Source organism: Lemur catta, unplaced genomic scaffold (assembly GCF_020740605.2).
Source record: "Lemur catta isolate mLemCat1 unplaced genomic scaffold, mLemCat1.pri scaffold_121_ctg1, whole genome shotgun sequence".
Classification (NCBI taxonomy): Eukaryota; Metazoa; Chordata; class Mammalia; order Primates; family Lemuridae; genus Lemur; species Lemur catta.
The window spans coordinates 19,823-40,831 of record NW_025423754.1 but is presented as its reverse complement, the minus strand read 5'-3'; the positions used below and the strand labels follow the sequence as shown (position 1 = coordinate 40,831).

Below are 21,009 nucleotides of genomic sequence, written 5' to 3'. Positions count from 1 at the left end.
GGCCCTTTCAGTCACACAGCCCTCACTCTCTCTTCTTTTGGCTCCTACTCAAGGACGCCTCCTCCTGGAAGCCCTCCTGTCTCTCTCACTGTGTGTTCTTGATTCTCTATGTGGCCATGGCCCCTCTTTCTACCAGATGTTCCTCCTTCACAGCAGGGACTTGGACATTGCACCCTCAATGCCTGGAACAGGGCCCAGCACCAAGCAGGTGCTCAGTGAACACACAGCTGTAGAAGCAGCCTTGGCAGGTATAGAATTTTCTGCTCGACGTCCAACCCCAAAATCTGAGTGTTCTAATTGTAGATTCAGCACTGCAGAGTCATGAGAGCTCGGTTCCCATCCAATTTCACCCGGATCTGGCGCCTCAGGCTGTTTGAACGCCTCTGCACCATGCCCTTTGTTTTTGGTTGGCTGCTAGGGAGGGACGAGCTGGGACCTGGACCGGGTGGCCCAGCTCAGCCCTTTCAGCCTTGTCCAGGGTATAAGGACAGACCAGGGCATAGCAGTCCCAGGAGGAGGGGAGACGAGATTGTAGGGGGAGAAGACACTCCTGACTGTGTTTCTGTCCCCTCACTCTGCCTCTTCCCCTGGGGTCCCTGGGTCTCCCTCCCTGCTCTCAGTCCCTGCGTCCCCATCTGTGACCCCTCCCGGCCCTGCCCCTCTGCATCGGCCCTGGAGCCCCCTTCCCTCCCCGGGGCCTCAGGAACTCCCCCTGCACCCACTGCCCTGCAGGATGCCGCAGCTGGGCCTGTCCTGGCTGGGCCTGGGGCCGGTGGCCGCCTCCCCGTGGCTGGTGCTGCTGCTGGTCAGGGCCTCCTGGTTCCTGGCCCGCGTCCTGGCCTGGACCTACGCCTTCTATGGCACCTGCAGCCGCCTCCGCTGTTTCCCGCAGCCCCCGACGCGGAGCTGGTTCTGGGGTCACCTGGGCCTGGTGAGTGTGGCAGCAGGACGGGGCTGGGGTGTCAGGGCGGGTGGACGTCCCCAGGGCCGGGAAGGGGCTCAGGGAGCCGGGGCGGAGGTGGGCTGGGGTCTGGGACGGCAGAGAAGCGAGGGCGGCCGAGGGGAGCCCCTCTTTCCCACCGCCCCACCAGATCCCTTCCTCCCTCAGTCCCGCCCATGCCCCATGCCTTTGCCATTCGTACCTTTCCGTGCCCCAAGCCTGCTTTGGGTCAAATTCTGCCCATCTGTTCCACAGTAGCGCACCCCTCTCTTACTTGGGGGCTTCCAGGGTGGGCTGCACAGAGCAGGGACCCCGCTCCACCCATAGTCTTCATCACTAGACTTGAGACCTCCTCAGGGGCAGCACTGACCGGGGTCTGACCCCTGCCTGGGCCATCTCAGTCGGCCTCAGGCCAGATTCTGCCTCTCTCCGGCCAGCGGCTTCCCCACAGGGATCAGCTGCGACCCCTGCCCACGGCACAGCTGGGCCACGGGGAGAAATCGCAGTCTCTCCCCACCCCCTTCCTGGGGCAGCTTCCTCCTCTCACCCTATCGTCCAGTGTCCGTGTTGTCCCGATGCGTCCCAGAGCCCAGCCTGGAACCCCGTCCTCATGGCTCTTTGGAGAAACCTTCTCCTTGGATGGGATAAACCACCCAGCTCCTCTGAGGCTTCTCTGCAGGGGTGCAGGAGAGAGTCACTAAACAGGACAGACGGTGACATGTAAATTCCCACCCGGCCCCTGGGCAGGGCACCTCATTCTGCACCCAAACTGCCCCTCCTGGGCAAGGAGCTGTGTTCACTCACTGCCTCTATTTCCCCGCTCCCTCCTCCCCTGCTCCTCAGCCCTATCATGCTCCCTTGAGATGACTGCGACCTCCAGGCCCCCAAATCCCAGGGGTACCTCCTGGCCCACCTCGTCTGTCTCCCGCAGCTCTCTGACTGTTGACTGTCCCGTCCTTCCTGCACCTCCTCTTCTCCTGGTTCCAGGATGCCGCCCTCGCCTGGTCCCCCGGCCCTCCCCGTGGACCCTCTCTCTCTGCTGTCGTTTCCCCTCCCATGTGGAGGTCGCCCAGGGCCCCAGCCCCTCCTCCCTCTTCTCTCTCTCCCAGGCCCCTCCTCCCCCAGGGCTCCGGCTGCTGCGCGACCATCGTGCCCTCCGGGGTGGGGGGAGTTCCAAGGTCAGGTCTCTCCTGAGCAGGAGGCCATGCCGCCCCTCCTCGTGGGGGGTCTCGCAGACACTGCAACCGCAACGGGTGTGAATCTGAACTCACAGCCCCCTCCCCGCACCGCCCCCACCCTCGGTCTAGTCCATCAGTTGCCCAGACCTCACGCTTTGGGGTCCCCTCACCCCTCTTTCTCTCGCCCACACATCCCATCTCTCAGCACGTATGGTGCTGACACCTGGACAGTCTCTCCTCAGTGGGTCCCTTCTCTGCGTCCTCCTTTCACCCCCGGCCCCCTACGCTGCCATCTGTCTCCTGGACACCTCCCTGTTGCCTCTCCTGCCCCGCTTGGTCCACTCTCTCCTCAGCCCTGAGGAGACTTTTCCGAAATTTAGTTTAGATCACGACACTCCTGGGCTGAAAACCCATGACTCTGAGGATAAGGCATGAATGCTGCCTGCCCAGCCCCAGCTGCAGGAGAGGCCCCCCTGCCCCAGTGACCCCCTCAGGCGTTCAGAGCCCTGGGGCTCCTGCCACTTGCCAGCCTCCCCTGCGGGGATTCTCACCCGGGCTGCCCCGGGATGGAGGCTCCCTCAGGATGAGGAAACCCTTCCCCGTGAGCCAAGGGGACCGTCTCCATGGGCGGAGGCGGGTCTTCTCCCTCTGTCCTGGGATGCACCTTGGTCCCCAGAGGAAACGAGCAGGAGGAAGCAGAGATTCCCTCCATCTGTGCAGAATCCAGACAGACAGCTCATTGCCAAGGCCACCCGCCTCTGGAGGCTGCAGGGAGGATGGGCTGTGGCTCCTTCTGGGGAGGTGACAGCCACCTTGCAGGTCACCCCACAGAGCAGGGCTTGAGGGTCCTGACTCAGCTGCTGGCCTCCTATCCCCATGGCTTTAAGGGGTGGGTGGGCCCCATCTTCCTCCTCCTCAGTCTCTGCCACCCCGACGGTGCCTGGTCTGTTGCCAATGCCACTAGGACCCACCTGGAACACCTGGTGGTGGGGCCGTGGCACCCTCTGAAACTTGATGGCCCCTCCCTGCCCAGCTCGTGCGTGGCCCCTGCAGAACCCAAGGCCCCTGCAGCTCTGGGCACCTTGGTCACCTTTTCCTTTCTCTCATTGACTTGCCAGCCGCCTGTGGGGATCTCTGGGGAGACTCAGCCCAGGCCCTTCCCTGGAGGCACACTCAATCTTGGGGACCCAGGGCTAGAGAGACTGAGACTCCCCTAATCTTGTGTGGTCAGGGCTGGTTCCAGGGAGAGACAGGGGCTGGGGGAGCCCCGAGGGGAATCAAGGTTTCTGCCATTGGGGCAGGCATGCAGGCTTCCTGGAAGAGGGGTTGTTAGAAGTGGGTCTGGAAAGATGAGTAGGAATTTTTTAAGCAAAGAAGAGAAGGTGTGTTCCCTATAGAGGGGTAGCCCACCCCCGGGCCTGGAGGCTGGAGTGTTAGTACCTGGCTTTTCAGCAATGAAAGAGAATTGGTGCCACCAGAGTGACCAGGGCAGAGAAAAGGGGTTGAGGAGGTGGGGATTGGGGTTAATACAGATGGCAGTGGGGAGCCGGGGAGGGTGTGTCAGCAGTTTGCAGGAAAATGACAGAGCTGTTTGAGTCACCCTGAGTCTGGAGGTCTGGGCTGTCCAGGGGGCTGCCCAGAAAGTGGCTGGCAGTGGGGGCTTTGGGGTGCCAGGGCTGAAAAGGGGACTGAAGCTGGGTTCTGGGAGAATGAGAGAGCCCCGAGAGAGAGGAGGGCTCAGGGCTGAACCCAGGAACCCCAACATCATTGGAGGTCAAGTGGAGGAGAAGAAGTGAGATATCAGAGAAGGAGCTGCCAGGAAAGTGGGAGGGAAACCAGGAGACGGAGCTGCCCTGGAAGCCAGGAGGAAAGTGTCTAGAGGAAGAGCCTTGTCAGCTGCAGCGTCCTCCTTCAGTTGTCTGTGTCTGCCTCCATGTGTCCCTCTCTCTGTCTCTCTCCATGTGTCTGTGGTAGATGCTGCTGGTATCCTGCCCAGAGCCCTCCACAGGCCAGGGCACACTCTGCCAGCTGCTGTGAGCGTGGTCCCCACTATGCACGGCTGTCCCCGAATTCTGAGGATCACCCTCAGCTCATGGGAACTTCCAGAGATGGGGGCTTGCTCAGAGAAATCTGGGAGGCTGAATCCCTCACTCCCAGGGTGGGGTGGGATCCTGCTGCCAGTAACTGACTGCTAGGGGTATGCAAACGCCCAGTTCTCCCTCCTTCTGAGTGGTGCAACTCTGTGATGCAATGCACCCTTGGGGGATCCCCAGGGCCTCAGGCAGCAGCCAGACATTAGCTGAGCCCACATCCTTGTTGTACTCGTCATGGTCTGGAACTCCCTGTGACCTCAGGCTGAAGACAGTTTCCAACTGAGTTGCATTCTTGAGCTGCCTGTGGGATTGGCTGAGGCCAGGCTTAAGTTGAGTCCACATTTTTGCACGCTCCCCGAGGCTGGCATGAAAAAGTTCCCAGGTCTGCAGACTCTTTCTTCTTGGTTGGAGGAACTGGGAACCCATTGGCTGTGACCTGGGAAGATGTAGGAAATCAGCCCTGATGCTGAAGTCCTGAGGTCACACTGCTGCCCTTTGGGGACCTCGCTCTGTGGCTGCCCCCAGGGCTGGAACCACTCCCAACATGAGAAAATCCATCTTTTCCATCCAAGGTGGGCCTCTTTGTGGGCTGGGATGAACGCTTGGGACTTTGAGACAGTCCTGATAGGGAAGGAGCAGGAGGAGGCAGAGATTCCCTCCACCTGTGCGGAAACTGGACACGCCGGTCACTGCAGAGGCTGCGCCATGTCTGGAGGCTGCAGGGGGGCCCTGCTGTGGCTCCTCTTGGGGTAGTATATTAGTCACAGTCCTCCAGAATGAATAAGATATATACATATAGATACAGATACAGAGAGATAAGAGGGAATTTATTATGGAAATTGGCTCACATGATTATGAAGATTGGGAAGTCCCGTGGTACATTGTGTGCACACTGGAAAACCAAGGAACCGATCCACTGTGAGTCCAAAGGTCTGAGAACTTGGAAGCTGCTGGCATAAGTCCCAGAGTCTGAAAGACTGAGCAGCTGGAGTTCTGATGTCCAAGGAGAAGGTGGATGTCCCAGCTCCAGAAGACAGAGCCAAGTCCCCTCCTCCACCTTTTTGTTCTCTCTGGGCCCTCAATGGACTAGATGGTGCCTGGCCCCACTGGGGAGGGCATACCTTCCTTCCTCAGTTTGCCGATTCAAATGCTAATCTCTATGGAAACACCCTCGCAGACACACCCAGCAAAATGTTTACCAGCTATCTGGGCATCCCTTAGCCCAGTCATGTTGGCACCTGAAATTATTTGTCACAGGAGGTGACGGCCCTGCCTTGCTTGCAGGTCATGAACACGGAGCAGGGGATGTGGGAAGTGACTCACCTGGTGGCCACCTATCCCCAGGGCTTTATGAAGTGGCTGGGCCCCACCCTCCCTGTCGTCACTTTGTGCCACCCCGACTTCGTCCAATCTGTCCTCAATGCCTCAGGTACCATGCAGAGCTAGTGGTGGTGGTGCTGTGGCATGTCTGAGGGCTTCCAGCTCCTCCTGCACCAAGCCACTGTGTGGCCCCTGCAGTGCCTGGGTCCCTCCTCCTTCTGCTCCCTCAGCCACCTTCCTCTTCTCTACATGTACTCAACCAGCCCCCACCTCAGCATCACCTGTGTTCTGGACACCACTGGCCTCATTCTTTCTATGCCAGGCAGGATGAGGAAGGGAAATCCCTGGTTGGGAGCCCACCCCTCACTTCTGAAGTTCCCACCTGCTCCTTTCCATGGCTTCTGAGGGTCTATTTCTTCTGTCAGACACCATCAGGCACAAGGACATGGTCCTCAGCAAGTTCCTGAAGCCCTGGCTGGGTGAGTACTTGCAGATGAACAGGGCTGGGGACAACCTTGTGGGGCCAGAAGATGCTGTCTTTGCCCACTGCCCTCGGCTGTCCTACTAGGGGAGGGGCTCCTGCTGAGCATTGGTGACAAGTGGAAACACCGCCGTATCATGCTGACACCCGCCTTCCATTTCAAGATCCTGAAGCCCTACGTTACAATTTTCAACAAAAGCATGAACATCATGTATGTGAGTTCCTTAAACCCAGAGTCCCAGCTGGAGCCTTGGGGGCAAAGGGACCTCAGAGAGACCTGATCTAGAGTCCAGGATGTGATGGGTGATTTTGGAGCCATTGCTTGTCCTCCCCCAGCCTCAGTTTCCCCATATGTAAAATGGAAATAGCAATTCCCCTTTGAAGGGTAGCTAAGATGACTTAGTGGAGTCATGCCCCTGGCACATAGTAGGTGCTCAGAATGCATTAGTTTTCAGTATTTCTCACAGAAGCCCTGCAGGCTGTTGAGTATGGATGATAATAATGAAACTTATAAAGTAACTCTTTCTGCATAACTTTAAAACTCTTAAAACACTTTAAAAGTCACTGGCTTGAAAGAATTAGTATTTGTTATTGATCATGAAAGGACAGGTAAGTAGGGCCATTCTTCTCATCCTGGCCAGGCTCCCTCCTATGTGGTCATGAGTGGGTCTGGTAGAACACTCTGCAGATCCAAGCTGAGCTCTGTCTCATGTGTGGGGCTGGCTGTAGGCTGGTCTAGGATGACTTTGGTGGGTCAACTGGACTCCTGCATTTGTTCTCCATACTCCAGTAGCTTGCTCAGGGGCTGGAGGTTCCAGAGAGTGCATAGAGACATTCAGAACGGGCACATCGTGATGTCACCTTCCTTTATTGGCTGGAGCAAGTCCCAAGGCCAGCTGGAATTCAAGAGGTGGAGAAATAGGTTCTGCTTCCCAATGGAAGGAGATGCAAAGTCTCATTGAAAAAAGCTGAGGATATAGGGAGAGATGAAAAATTGGGGACATTTCTGTCATCACCTGCTTCTATGCTAAAGTGGAGGTTGAAAATGAGAGCTAACATTTGCTGAGCACTTACTGCATACCAGAAAAAACATGTCAATTCCATGGTACATGTTGTCTGATTTAATTTTCACAACCCTATGAGGTAGAGATGACCGTGATGGCCACATGATGGATGATGAAACTGAGGATCAGAAAGCTCAGGGAGATTGCCCAGGTTCAACCAGTTAGTAAGTGAGATAGGAGTGGAGGGGCAGGGGTCCCAATCTGGTTTGTCTGGAAGTAAAGCAGGTCAACTTAACTTGTATTGAAGATGTGAGTAGGTGGGACCTAAGGGAGGGCAATGGGTTGACCAAGGGGACTCAGATCATAGGAGGCAGTGCTGGAACTTGAACTCAGGTCTCCTAACTCCCAGCCTTGGGGTCTTCATCTCGTAATAGTAGCAGCTTCCTCTCCCACCCACCTCTGGTCCTCCCTGGGGGTGGGTGCCTCTGGCAGAGGACCAGGAGTCTGGTTCTGGGGAGTCTATCCTGGTGGTGGGAGTTCAGGAGGGGCTCAGGGGATCCAGGGCCTGGCTCCAGCTTTGTCCCTTCCTCTGGCCAGGTCAAGTGGCAGTGTCTGGCCTCAGAGGGCAGTGTCCATCTGGACATGTTTGAGCACATCAGCCTCATGATCTTGGACAGTCTGCTGAAATGCATCTTCAGCTTCGACAGCAATTGTCAGGAGTGGGTCCTTGCCCAGGGCGTGGGCTCTTGAGAGTAGGTGGAGGAAAGAGGACTGGTCAGAGCAACCAAAAGAACCTTCCTGGAGGAGGTGAGCCAAAACTAGGCATTGAAAGATCCTGAATAGGAGAGAGAATGAGCAGTTCTTCCAGGTAGGTGGAACTGTGTGTGTGAAGGTAAGGAGGATAGGCCAAGCAGAGCATGTGCAACAGGCATTAAGGAGACACCTTGGAAATGAGTTTGTGTGGGAGGCGGTGTAGGCAATGGCCATATCTCAAGGACATTGAAAAGCCAGGCAAAAGAGTATAAACTTTATTCAAGTTTTCCAAGGAGCTACGGAACAGATGACAGTCATGGTCAGGGCTGAGCTTGGACATTTGACTCTGTAGAGAATTGACTGTTACACAGAGACAGAATGGAGAGAGACCTGGACAGGAGGAGTCTGAGCTTGGTGGAGAAAATGGGACAGATTTGGGAGAAACCATGGAAGAATGGGCAGGACCATGTGTTGAGTAAGAAAGAGAGAAAATGAGCATGATGCCCAAGCTCTGCCCTGGGAACCTGGAGCATGAGGCAGCTCTCAGAGAGTGGGAGACGGAGAGAGAAGTGGGCGCCGGGGGCACTTTTTTTCCTGGATGGAACGTGGTTCTGGGATTCTGATTGGGAAGTGATCCCAGGGTTTTGTGTGTGTTAATGAGCTGCTTCCTCTCTCTGGCCCGGTCCTGCAGGAGTTCCAGTGAATACATTGCTGCTGTCTTGGAGCTCAGTGCTCTCATATTAAAATGGTACAAGAAGATCTTCTTGCACATGGACTTCCTGTACTACCTCACTCCCAGTGGGAAGCGCTTCCGCAGGGTCTGCAACCTGGTGTGCAACTTCACGGTTCCCATTATCCAGGAACGGCGCCGCACTCTTGCCACCCAGGGTGTTGATGACTTCCTCAAGATCAAGACCAAGTCCAAGACTTTGGACTTCATTGATGTGCTCCTGCTGGCCAAGGTGGGCTTCTCTGGGATTTGAATTCATGAGGCAGAATAGACAGTGATGTCAAATGTCAGCTCAAACAATTTCAACTTGATTCAGAGGGCACTGGGAAGCTATGGAAGGCACTTGAGGAAGGGAGGGACAAGTCAGAGATAAATTTTTGAGGTGACTCCTGTTTGGTGCTTGGGGAGAGCAATTAGGAGGCAGGAGACCAGGGAGGAAGCCTGTGGGGAAGTTCTGGAGAAGACAATGGCGGCATCCTGCTTGGACGATGGCTCTTCAGGAATTTTTCAAGTTGGACTCAGGTGCCCTTAGAGCTGGTGTGATTCGGGGGTTTTGCCTTGTTTCCAGGATGAAGATGGGAAGGAGTTGTCAGATGAGGACATACGAGCAGAGGCTGATACCTTCATGGTTGCAGGTGAGGGTTCCAGTGTACCACTGCCATGAGGACAGGGGTCTCTCCATCCCAGGGATGTGGTGGGTGGACCCTGGATCACTTCATTCTGCCCGTCCTCTCCTCCTCCCCTCCTCCCTGAGAGCCTCAATGTGTGGGCACTGTCCACACCCTGGTGCTGGAGCAGCCCAGAGACTCAAGCCTGCCTGGCTGCCCCTCAGGCCATGACACCACGGCCAGTGGCCTCTCCTGGGTCCTGTACAACCTTGCGAAGCACCCAGAATACCAGGAGCGCTGCCGGCAGGAGGTGCAAGAGCTCCTGAGGGACCGCGAGCCTAAAGAAATTGAATGGTGAGTGCAGCTCTTCATGGCCTGTTCCTGAGCCCCTCTCATTGGCTGCCCAGGTGGGAAGGGGAAGATCTTTATCCTGGTTGGGCCATTATTGCCTAGTGGCAGTAGGAGCAGAACGCAGAAGCCGGGTCTGGTACCCAGCCTGGCCAGCAAAGGAAAGCTTGCAGGCTTTGGGGCGGAAACATCAGGGAGTCCATATTTATCGTCCCATAACTTGCTATTGACATTAGTAATGCAATATTCTCTTCTGAACTACTTTCTCCTCTGTAAATGTGGATGAATTTCTACCCTGCAGGGCTGCTTGGAGAATTAGTGACAATGTATGTAGAGCAGATGCCTCCCAGCATGTATTCAGTCAACAAGCTTCTCCTCCACCCACTTGCTTTTCTGGCTAAAGTTACATTTTTCCAAGACCTTCACCCTCCTTAATTTTTGCCCTTCCCTCTAATTCACACCTTACCATCTATTCCATTGATTTACAAAAATCTTAGTGGGTAAAAGTCATCTGTCTCTTCGTTCAGTAAACACTTCCACACTGCCTTACCTTTTCTAACTTGGGGTCCATCCTACAAGGTCAAAGCTGGGGCAGAAGGAAAAGGAGGAGAGGCTGGGGAGGGAGGCAGTGAATGCAAACTCACCACACTGGGCATGGGGACAGGACAGCGCTTCCACTCAAGCGGACAGCCATGCAAAGGCCAGGATGGAGGCATGCACCAGGGAGCCTGGTGTGTTTGGAGGGTGAGGAGCAGTAAAGGTGTCTGAATCCTTGTGAAATGCACAGTGTGAGGAACAGGGAGGGGCTCCCCAGGAGGTTGGAGCTGGTAATGGAAGCCCTTCTTGGGATGCCATGGAAACCATGTAAAGAGATTGGACTTTAACCTGATGTGTGTCAGTTCAAGTCCTTTGGGAAGCTGATGTTAGATAACAGCTAAAAGTGGGCAGAGATGCTATTGTTAGGGAAGTCAGACACTGGGAAGAAATGGTGAGACACTAGCGAATGACCATGCTCAGTCATTGGCTGGGGGCTGCTCAAGATAGTGTGGTCTTAGCTTGAATGGTGCAGAGTCTGAAGATCCTATAGTTGGAGGCTAGCAGCTCACCTAAATCCTTACAGCTGGATGGCAAACTCTTTCTTGAAGAGAGTTCCATGACTAACATTGGAGAGCAATGGGGAGCCACGGGAGATGTTTGAGCAGGAGAGATACAGGTCAGATCTGGGCATTAGAAATATCTCTCTGTGGCTATGGGGGCAAACTGGAGGGGACAAGATGGGGGTTGAAGGTCCAGAGAACAGTTTCTGGGGCAGTAGCTGAGGGATTGAGAGGAGGTGCTGGACTCGACACACGTTATGGGGTGATGCCAACTTCAAGGCTTTGCTTAGTATAGCAATCCTGTGAAGTAGGGAGACATTTTTGTGCTTCCCCTAACTTCAAAATAATTATGCACTTGGTAAAAATTCTAACAGTACTAAAGGGTTACAATGAATATAGGCTTCCTTCTCATACCAGCATCCCAATTCTTTTCCTCTTCCTGTGTCCTTCCAGACAGTTCAGTCTACGCCCACATTCATCTGTTCACATTCTCTGTCCTCTTGCCCATCTTTCATTCTCTCTGTCTCAGTACAACTGGGAGTACAGGCAGGGCACTCAGGCAGGTGTGTTGACAATACAGCTTCAAGATCTTTTCCTTGTTTACAAAATAAAGTTTTGAAACATTAATTTTGAATGGTAAAATGAATCATCGGGACAAGTCCCCCCACTTTTGTTTTACAAAACAAGACACTGGAAGAAAAATTAGGTTCACTTTTGTCACCTTTGTCCTCAAGCCTAATCCTCTCTTCCATCTTCTGAGAGGTCTCTAGAGCTATCAGTTTGTCATAAAAAATAGTCACTTATTCTTTTTCCTCACCAATGTATCGTGGAGCTTTTTCTGAGTGCTGTGTAGCATTCCAGAGTTTATTTGACTCTCCCCTCTGTTGCAGACATTTATGCAAACATTTTCAATTATAGTAGATATTGCCAAATTTCCTGCTAGTATCTCTGTGGTGATTTACCCTCCAGTGTATGATGGGATGAGTGATACCTATTCCTCCTTTTCGATAGCCGTATAGAATTCCGTTATATGGATGTGCCATAATTTATTAAAACATTCCCCTGCTAGTGGACATTTGTGTAGTCTCCAGCCTTTTGCTATAACAAATACGGTGTAGTGAACATCATTGTACACTGACCATTGCTTACACATGCGAGCATCTTTGCAAGACAAATTCCTAGAAGCATGGTTGCCAAACCAAAGACCGTTTGAGCTTTACAATTTTATAGCTATTGGAAAAATCACTCCTACACTCAGATTTTGAGGGTGCCAATTTTCTCTTATCCTCACAAACTGTAAAATGTTTGCCCTTAAATGAAACTGTAAAATGTTTGCCAATCTGATAGGTGCCATGAAATTCTTCATTATTTTATTGAAGATCACTTTACGTATGGGTAAAATTAAGCATTGTGTTCAACTGTTGATCACCTATACATATTTCTTTCTTTGTGAAGTGTCAGTTTGCATAATTTGTCCTTCCTTCTTTGGGTTCTTCTAGTTTTTTTCTTATTGATTTTGTAGGAACTCTTTATATATCACCAAAATTAGCTTTTGTGTTATGCAAAATTCTTCCTCCAATTGTCTTTGACTTTATTTTTTATTTTGGTTTATTTGCTTTAGTTTAGTTCATTTATTTGTAGGCAATTTTATTAATTCTTTCTTTTAAAGGTTCTCTTCTTATTTTATTAAAATTATGCGTGGAAAACTTTTCACACTCTGATATTAAAATACAGTTCAGGTTTATTTTTCCCCTAAATATTTAGAGGGTTTATTTATTTATTTACAAATATTTTATGTATTTAAAGTTTATTAATATTTTAAATATTTAATGCTTTTTTCTCTATGAAATCCTTTTTTTTATAAATACTGAGGTAGGAGTCTCTTTTTTTTCCTCCAAATGGCTAATTGTCCCAACAGAATCTAATGAATATTTTGTACTTGTCTTATGATTTTAAATAATAGCAGCTTCACAACAAGCTAAAATTACTTATACATTTGGCTTTATTTCTGGACTCTGTTCTTTTTCATTATTTATTAGCCATATATAAACACAAATAAGTCTTCATTATCATACTTTTAAAATACTTTCATATTTGATAAAGTTGGTTCTGTCTCATTACTTTGTTTTATAAATTTTTTGAGTTCTTATTTTTCCATTTAAACTTTATGCTCAGGTTAGCTAGTTTGAAAAATACTCTTGGAAATTTTAATTAATTACTTTTTGGGACCTCAGTTGAGTTAACAATGCTCTTCAATTCATGGCCAGTTCTCCTGCTTTTTCCGTGCAGTATTTATTTCTTCCCATTTACCCCCATTCTCCACTTCAAAGCCCTCCACCAATATGATTCTAGAGAGATGGGTCTCTCTAGAATTTTATGGGATTCATAAAATTTGTTGTTGGGGTGGATGTATTTTAAAATTGTAAATATGTTCTTATATCCCAGATCTTGTTCTGGTTCTTACTTTTCCCGAAATGGAGCACTGTGGTTTTATTACCAATCCATGCTTCTAAGTACACTTAGTTTGTTGCTTTTAACCATCATATAGTCCTTTCCTCTATCATCTCTTAGCGCTAGATACCCAGGCTGCTTCCATCCCTCCAGTACAATGAACATCTTTGTACATGTCTCTTTATCTGCTTGTCCGAGAATCTCTCTGGGATATATACTTGGGAGCCAGCGTGCTGGGTGGTAAAACATGCATCGTGTTTCCTTGACCATATACTGGCAGTTGCCACTCAGAATGGCAGCCCCTGTCCACACCATTATCAGGGCATGAAGCCACTCTACCCCAAACCTTAGCCAACCCCTAGCATTACCTACCTTGTTAATTCTTGTCTCGAATAGATGTGAAGTGGCATCTCATTGTTAGATAATTTCATCTTCTCTGATAACCAGCAACCTTGAGCATTCCTTCTTAAATCTCCTGTGTTTGAGCTTCCTTGAATTCTTAGATCTTATCCTTTGGCTACTTTTCCCTCTGGTGACTTGTCCTTTCTCTTGATGATTTTCAGGAATACCTTACCTATTCAAGATGTTGTTCTAGATTTAGATATTGTTTTAGGTCTATATATTTATTGTGGACATCTTCTCCAGATCTCTTGTTGGAGTGATGATTCCATCCGTGGTGTCTTTTATTACACAGAAATTTTCATTTTATACATATTTTTTTTTCCTTTTTTCAACTCCCATTTTGTGCTTTTGAGGTTTTAAGAATTCCTACTCTGAGATCACAAAAATGTCTTTTCTGTTATCAACTTTTGACTGTACAGTTTTGCCTTTCTCTTATAGGAAGAGATTCCATTCTGTATATGGCGTAGACGAGGATCTGATTCTGTCTATTTCCACATTACCATTTGTTTGAATACCTTTTACCAAAGTATCTATCCATTGCCCAGGGTTGTGTGGACACTCCTTTACCAGATGCCAACTACTCACCTATTTATGTGCCTGACTTTAAGTTCTCTGTTCCATGTGTCTGTTTTCCTGTTCTTGCAGCAGAACCCCGGTTTTAAAAATAACTTTATTTCATTAGTATCACTATGCCTTTGTAATAGGTCTTTTTTTTTTTTTTTTTTTTTTTTTGAGACAGAGTCTTACTCTGTTGCCCAGGCTAGAGTGCCGTGGCATCAGCCTTGCTCACAGCAACCTCAGACTCCTGGGCTCAGGCAATCCTCCTGCCTCAGCCTCCCGAGTAGCTGGGACTACAGGCATGCACCACCATGCCCGGCTAATTTTTCTATATATATTTTTAGCTGTCCGTATAATTTCTTTCTATGTTTAGTAGAGACGGGGTCTCGCTCTTGCTCAGGCTGGTCTCGAACTCCTGAGCTCCAGCGATCTGCCCGCCTCAGCCTCCCAGAGTGCTAGGATTACAGGCGTGAGCCACCGTGCCCAGCCTGTAATAGGTCTTAATACCAGGTAGGTTGGGTTTCTTTCTTCTATCTTTCCTTTCTAAATTGACCTACCTCTTGATGAACATTGACTCTTCCAATTACAATATGATTGTCAACTTCCAAAAAAAATCCAGTTAGATTTTTTATTAGATTGCATTGAATATATTGGTTAATTTTGAAAGAATTGACACCTTTATATTACATCATCTTGCTGTATAGTGTGAAGTGGGATCTTGTTTATTCAAATAACCTTATAGATCCTTTGTGGAGATTTTCCCCCTGCTTTGTTAGCTCATTATATACTTTAAAAAACCTTTTCATGTAAATGTATTCACATTTTTAAGGCTACCCCCTGAGTGTTACATCTTGCTCACAGATGCTTCTAAAATTAAAGGCCAAGTTTTCTTCTAGCACTTTGTGACTTTGATTTTCTAGTGCTTAAATCTTGGATTCATCTGGAATTTATTTTGTTATAGGTCTAAGGGTCAAAGAAAGATGGTGAGAGGGAGTCACAGGGCATCAGTAGGACTGTGTTTGCTCCCTGGATAATTGTTGGGGGTGCTCCTTAGGGAGGACCTGGCCCAGCTGCCCTTCCTCACCATGTGCATCAAGGAAAGTCTGCGGCTGTATCCTCCATCCCCGACCATCTCCCGCTACTGTGCCCAGGACGTTGTGCTCCCAGAGGGCCGGGTCATCCCCAAAGGTGCCCACAGTGGCAGGGGGAGGCGGCTCCTGGATGGGGTGGTGGTCCCATCAGGCAGCTTGGGCCTTGTCCTGACTGTCCCCTCCTCCCAACAGGGAACATCTGTGCCATCAGCATCTTTGGGATTCATCACAACCCGTCAGTCTGGTCAGACCCTGAGGTGCTGCCCCTCCCCCCTTCTCCATCCTGGACCTGGTGAGGGGGAGGGGTCCTGACTGGTGAAATCAGACACTCCCTCTGCTGTGCCCACATTTGTCTTTTCTGGGGGTGGCTGTGATTCCTGAGAGACCCCACTCAGCAGCTCTATCTTGCCCCGTCCCTAGGTCTATGACCCCTTCCGCTTCGACCCAGAAAATTCCCAGGAGAGGTCACCTCTGGCGTTTATTCCCTTCTCGATGGGGCCCAGGTGAGGCCAGTGGGGGTCTGAGGCGAAGACTGGATGAGGGTGTTGAGAGTCTAGGAGGCAATTTCGTCACATCCCCCAGCCACCAGTCTCTGACTTGTGGGGCAGCTGTTTCAGGGGGACACAGATTTGAACAAGATCCTTGGAAAAGGGGTGTGCTCAGAACCCCATCTGCTGTCTGCTGGTCTGAGCTGGGGGCTGGAACTGGGCCAGGTTCAGGGGATACGAGAGCCCATATGGGGGTCCCAGGCATAGTTATAACCCCCTCTGCCCTTCAGGCTGATCAGGGTGAGGGTGTGGGTCCCGGGCCAGGTTCAGGTGCGATGTGGCCCGGATAGGGGTCCTGGGTGCAGTCAGAGTCCCCACCCCCACCCCCAGGAACTGCATTGGGAAGAACTTCGCCATGACCGAGATGAAGGTGGCCCTGGCGCTCACGCTGCTGCACTTCCGCGTCCTGCCCGACACCGAGCCGCGTAGGAAGCCAGAAATTATCCTGCGAGCCGAGGGCGGCCTCTGGCGGCGGGTGGAGCCGCTGAGAGCGGGCGCGCAGTGACCCACCACTGCAAGCTTTAGATCCACTCCGACCCCGCCCACCTGCCTTTGCAGACTCCCACTGAATGATGAAAGAACATAATACTATCTAGCGTTTATTGAGCATTTACTAAGTGCCAGCAAGTTTACATGTACCATGTCATGAAGCAGGTGTTATCATTATTAGCTTCCCCATTTGCAGACAGAAGCTCAGAGAGATCAATTCACTTCACCAAGGCAACACAGCCAGGAAGTGGCTGGGCCAGAATTGGGACCCTAGTCTCTGTCTGATGTGAGTCAGCATCCTGAACCATGAAGCCATTCAGGCTACTATACAAATCTCCTCTTCCCTATTAATATGTGATTAAAAAGCTGAGGACAAACAAAAAATTCACACTGATAACCAGGTGGTCTATGTTTAACGAAGAAAACAACAAGCCCCCAGAGAATTCAACTGAAATAATATCATGGGGTCCCCAAATCAGGCAATAAGTAGAATTTGTCTGAACCCACCACCTCCAGCCCTGCTCCAAAGCTCTCAGTGCCCATCACTCAAAGCCCTGGGGCATCCTTCCTTGAGGACACATCAGAGAGTCTTGATTTCAAAATATATTAATATTACGAAGCTATAGTAATCAAAACAGTATGGTACTGACATAAAAACAGATATTTAGACCAATGCAATAGAATAGACAACCACCAAATAAAACATGTGTTCTTCTAGGTCCTTAAGCACAGCCTTCCGACTGAATTCAAATTTTATAGAACAAATCCTAGATTGGTTTTAAAAATAAGATAAAAATATAAAACATGAACAAAAACGTATTAATAAAAATAAAAAGATTTCATTAAAATAGAAGGCCCTAGGTTCCCCACCCAAATGGGTGAAAGACTTAAATATGACACTTGAAACCATAAAACTCCTAGAAAAAAGATAAGGAAAAATCTCCTTGACATTGGTCTTAGCAATAATTTTTGGGATACCACCCCAAAAGCACAGGTAACAAAAGCAAAAATGAACAAATGGGGCTACATCAAATGAAACAGTGTTTGCACAGCAAAGGAAACAATCAGTAAAATGAAAGGCAACCTGTGGAATGGGAGAAAATATTTGCAAACCATACCTCTGATAAGGAGTCAATAGCCAAAATATACAGTTAAGACAACCTCTTAGGAAAAAAACAAATAACTCGAATTAAAATGGGCAAAGCACCTAGAAAGACATTTCACTAAATAACCAACACGTTACATGAAAAGGGTACAACATTCGTACTCATCAGGGAAATGTGAATCAAAACCACAATGAGATATCGCTTCATGTCTGTTAGAATGGCTATTGCAGAATGGTTTATAAAAAGATAACACGTTATGATAAGGATGTGGAGAAAGTGGAACATTTGTACACTGTGGGTGGGAGTGTAAAAGGGTGCAGCTGCTAAGGGAAGCAGTGTGGAGGTTCTTCATAAAATTAAAGATAGAACTTCCCTGTGAGCCAGCAATCTCACTTCTGAATATTTACCAAAAGAACCAAACTCAGGGTCTTGAAGAGCTACCTCAACTCCCATGTTCATTGCAGCATTATTCACAATAGCCAAGATATGGAATCAACCTAAGTGTCCATCATTGAATGAATGGATAAAGAAAATGTGGTCTACACAGTAACTACAATGGAATATTATTTAGCCTTAAAAAAGGACATCCTGCCACTTGTGACAACATGAATGAACGTGAAGAACATTATGCTAAGAAAAATAAGCCTGGCACGGAAAGACAAATGTCACATGATCTAACTTACATGTAGAATCTAAAATAGTCAAACTCATAGAAGCAGAGAGTAGAATAGTGGTTGCATGTGTGTCAGAGGGGAGAGACATGGGGAGATATTGGTCAAAGGGTACAAAGTTCCAATCATGCAGAATGATTAAGTCCTGAAGTTCTAATGTACAGCATGGTGAATATAGTTAATAATGTAGCCTACGACATAATACGTGAAGTTTGCTAAAAGGGTAGATTTTTACTGTTTTCTCCTCGTGGCAGAAAAGGTAACTATGTGAGGAGATGGATATGGATATGCTAACTAGCTTGATTGTGGCAATCATTTCACATATCAAAACATTCCATGGTACACCTTAAATATGTACAATTTTTGTTTGTCAATTAGCCCTCAATAAATCTGGAAGAAAAATAGTTTCAAAACATTTTAAAAAATAAAACGACTATGACTCTATAGTGTGTCTCAGAACCTGGAAAGGGATAACTTTCCTCTTTGCTCGATATTTATAAGATTAGTATGGTTTTGTACTGTCTTTTATTTTTCTGAAGGAATCTTGGAATTGTTTTTTATCAAACTAACAGTGGATTCACTGGGATTTAAGTACAATTGCATTGCAGATGTAATTTGAGAACGAATTGACATCCTTATCCTCACAGATCATACCATCTAAGACCGTAAACTGTTCTCTTGTCCACTCTCCCCACAGCTCAGCCTATACCTGTAAACCAGGCAGAGTGTCTTCCATGTGCCCTGTACCTTGGCAGGTGCAAGTAGCAAACCTTGGTCGCAGCAGCAAATATTCAAATGGACTGTTGACGTAGCGAAGGGTTCAGCATGAACAGCAGTTGGACATAGTCCGTTGATACTTTTTAAAGGGACAGTCAGTGGCCTTCTTTGCCCTTAACCAATAGAAAGGGTGTGGAGGTCAGAGCTGGGGATTTGGAGTTCAGAGACCCATAATGGGAAGTGTCCAGTGGGGTCATACACCCCATTCTGGAGCCAGGGAGAGTTGTGCTATGGTTGTGAAGGGCAGGGAACCCCCCAGGAAGGGCTCACTTCTTAGAGAGTTGTGGTGGGAGGTGTCTTAATTCAGAAGTACCTGGTGAGCTCTCACTGACCTTTAGGAATTGAGGCTACTAGAACCCACTTTTCTTGATTCCTGTGGGCACTCCTGCCTAGGAATTTGCATTCTCTTGGGAACAGTTTTTCACCAATGACTGATGGGCTTGGGAGGACAAATTCTCCAGCTCTGTTGCCCCTGAAATATTCTAGATGCTGACATACACCAATGACCAGAGACAGAGTGGTCTCTTCCCTCAGCTTCTCATGGTCCAGTGGGGGCATGCTGTCATGTAACCAGGAAAGAGTGGTCAGAGGTGTGATAAGGGAAGCCCAGGGGCCTGGGGGAGCTAAGTGTAGGAGCTAAGTCAAAGACTCAACCAGAGACTTACAGAAGGCTTCTGGAGGTGGTCTAAAGTGAGTTCCCTGAAAGGTGAGTCAGTGTTATCCAGATGAGATGGCCAGGTGGAGGAGGGGTTTCCAGGTAGTGGGGACAGCAAGTGCAAGGCTCAGGGTGACAGAAGCATGGTGCATTCAGGGACAATGGTATGTCCAGTGAGCCCTGTAGAGTTGGATGTGGCTGGAGGGTTTCTGGGACATGAAGGCAGACAGGTGGGAGGACAAGAGCATGCAAAACCATGAAGTTCACTGGAAGAGTTTGTTCCAAGGGTAATGGGGACCTCTACATATTTTTTAATACATACAGAAAATAGCTGTATGATATTCCATTATGTGAACATATTCATGGACATTTGTGTTGTTTCCAGTTTGGAGTTCCTATAAATGATGTTCCTATGAATGTCTAGTCCATTTCCTTTAGTGGATAATAGAAGGTCTGTTTCTAGGAATGTAATTGCTAAGTCATAAGGGAAGCCTATATCAGCTTGAATAGATACTGGCATACAGTTTTCTAAAGTGGTTGCACCAGTTGGTTGGTTTTAAGCATAGTGGGATACATGGTCACTTGTTTCTAGAAAGTTCTTTCTGGATGCTGTAGGGAGAACAGGATGTAGAACACAAGGGTGGGCTTGGGGAGACCCAGGAGGATACTGAGAGGGCTGGGTGAGAGTATTGTGAAATGACATGTGTGGGAAGATTTGAGACTGATTGCAGGTATGGAATGGAAAATGTTTCTCATTGGACAAGGGAGAAAGGGAATGAACTGTTTTTACCCACAACACTTCTGACACCAAATGTGTGGGTTCTTTCCACATCAACAACCAGTTCTCCAGCTCTCTAGACACCAACTGGTGGTCTAACAATTCAATTCAATTCTGACAGTAACTGGAGTTAGTGTCAGACTTCACATGTTTAAGGGCTCAGTCCTACAAGACTGCCCTCACTTTAGAAACCAGTCACAAGGATTAGCTGCCCACAGGGTAACTGTGGAAACAGCTCAAACTAAGCATTGCTTTTGTTACAGATGTCGCACAGCCAAAATTGCAAGTTATGTAGCCCCAGCACATGCAATGAGCAAAAGGGTCTTAACTTCCTAATCGTTAACCCTACCAGCCTAGCAGATCTGCTGCATTGGCATCACCTGGGGCTAGTTAGAAATGCCATAAAATCTTGACACACCCCCAGATCGAAGAGACAGATTTGACTATCGTCTCCTGTCTCCTTGCAAGTTGACTCACAATAAAGCCTTTTGTTGTCTCAAAAGCCAGTGCCATACTATTGGGTTCTATACAGGTTGGGAAGTGAGCCTTTTGCTCCGTAACAAGGTTACCCACACTTTTGTCTGACTTGGCTACAAAATCAGTTTTAAACAATCTCCCCCTCCCTTCACAGTTGATAATCTGCTATGATGACTCACAAGACTCAGGAAAACACTTTACTTACTCTGACCAGTTTATCATGAAGGATACAACCCAGCAACATACAATTGGTGCACAGGGCAAGGTATAGGGGAAGGAAGTGCTCAGAGCTTCCATTCCTTGTCTGGGTGCATCAGCCTCCCAGAATCTCTATGTATTCCCCAACCTAGAAACTCTCCCAACCCCTTTGTTTAAAGGTTTTTATGGGGGTTGAGTTTTGTTATGTAGGCATGATTGATTAGATCATTGGCCATAAGTGACTGACTCAATCTCT

At 48.8% G+C, this 21,009-nt stretch overlaps 1 protein-coding gene across 1 annotated transcript; it reads left to right on the top strand.

The window, feature by feature from the left end:
* Positions 1–733: 733 nt before the first annotated feature.
* LOC123629270 (cytochrome P450 4F2-like) lies at positions 734–16,107 on the top strand. The gene is made up of 12 exons (XM_045539104.1): positions 734–931; positions 5,496–5,640; positions 5,957–6,010; positions 6,100–6,227; positions 7,614–7,735; positions 8,461–8,731; positions 9,068–9,134; positions 9,332–9,461; positions 15,018–15,151; positions 15,247–15,311; positions 15,475–15,557; positions 15,933–16,107. The coding sequence occupies exons 1-12, from the start codon at positions 734–736 to the stop codon at positions 16,105–16,107; spliced, it is 1,572 nt and encodes a 523-aa protein (XP_045395060.1).
* The last annotated feature ends 4,902 nt before the right edge of the window (positions 16,108–21,009 follow it).

Excerpts from the sequence above, each read along its gene's own strand:
- LOC123629270 (XM_045539104.1), top strand. The coding sequence starts at position 734 with ATGCCGCAGCTGGGCCTGTCCTGGCTGGGCCTGGGGCCGGTGGCCGCC. Across the intron at positions 8,732-9,067 it reads ATGTGCTCCTGCTGGCCAAG|GATGAAGATGGGAAGGAGTT; the intron begins GTGGGCTTCTCT and ends CCTTGTTTCCAG. Across the intron at positions 15,558-15,932 it reads CCCTTCTCGATGGGGCCCAG|GAACTGCATTGGGAAGAACT; the intron begins GTGAGGCCAGTG and ends CCCCACCCCCAG.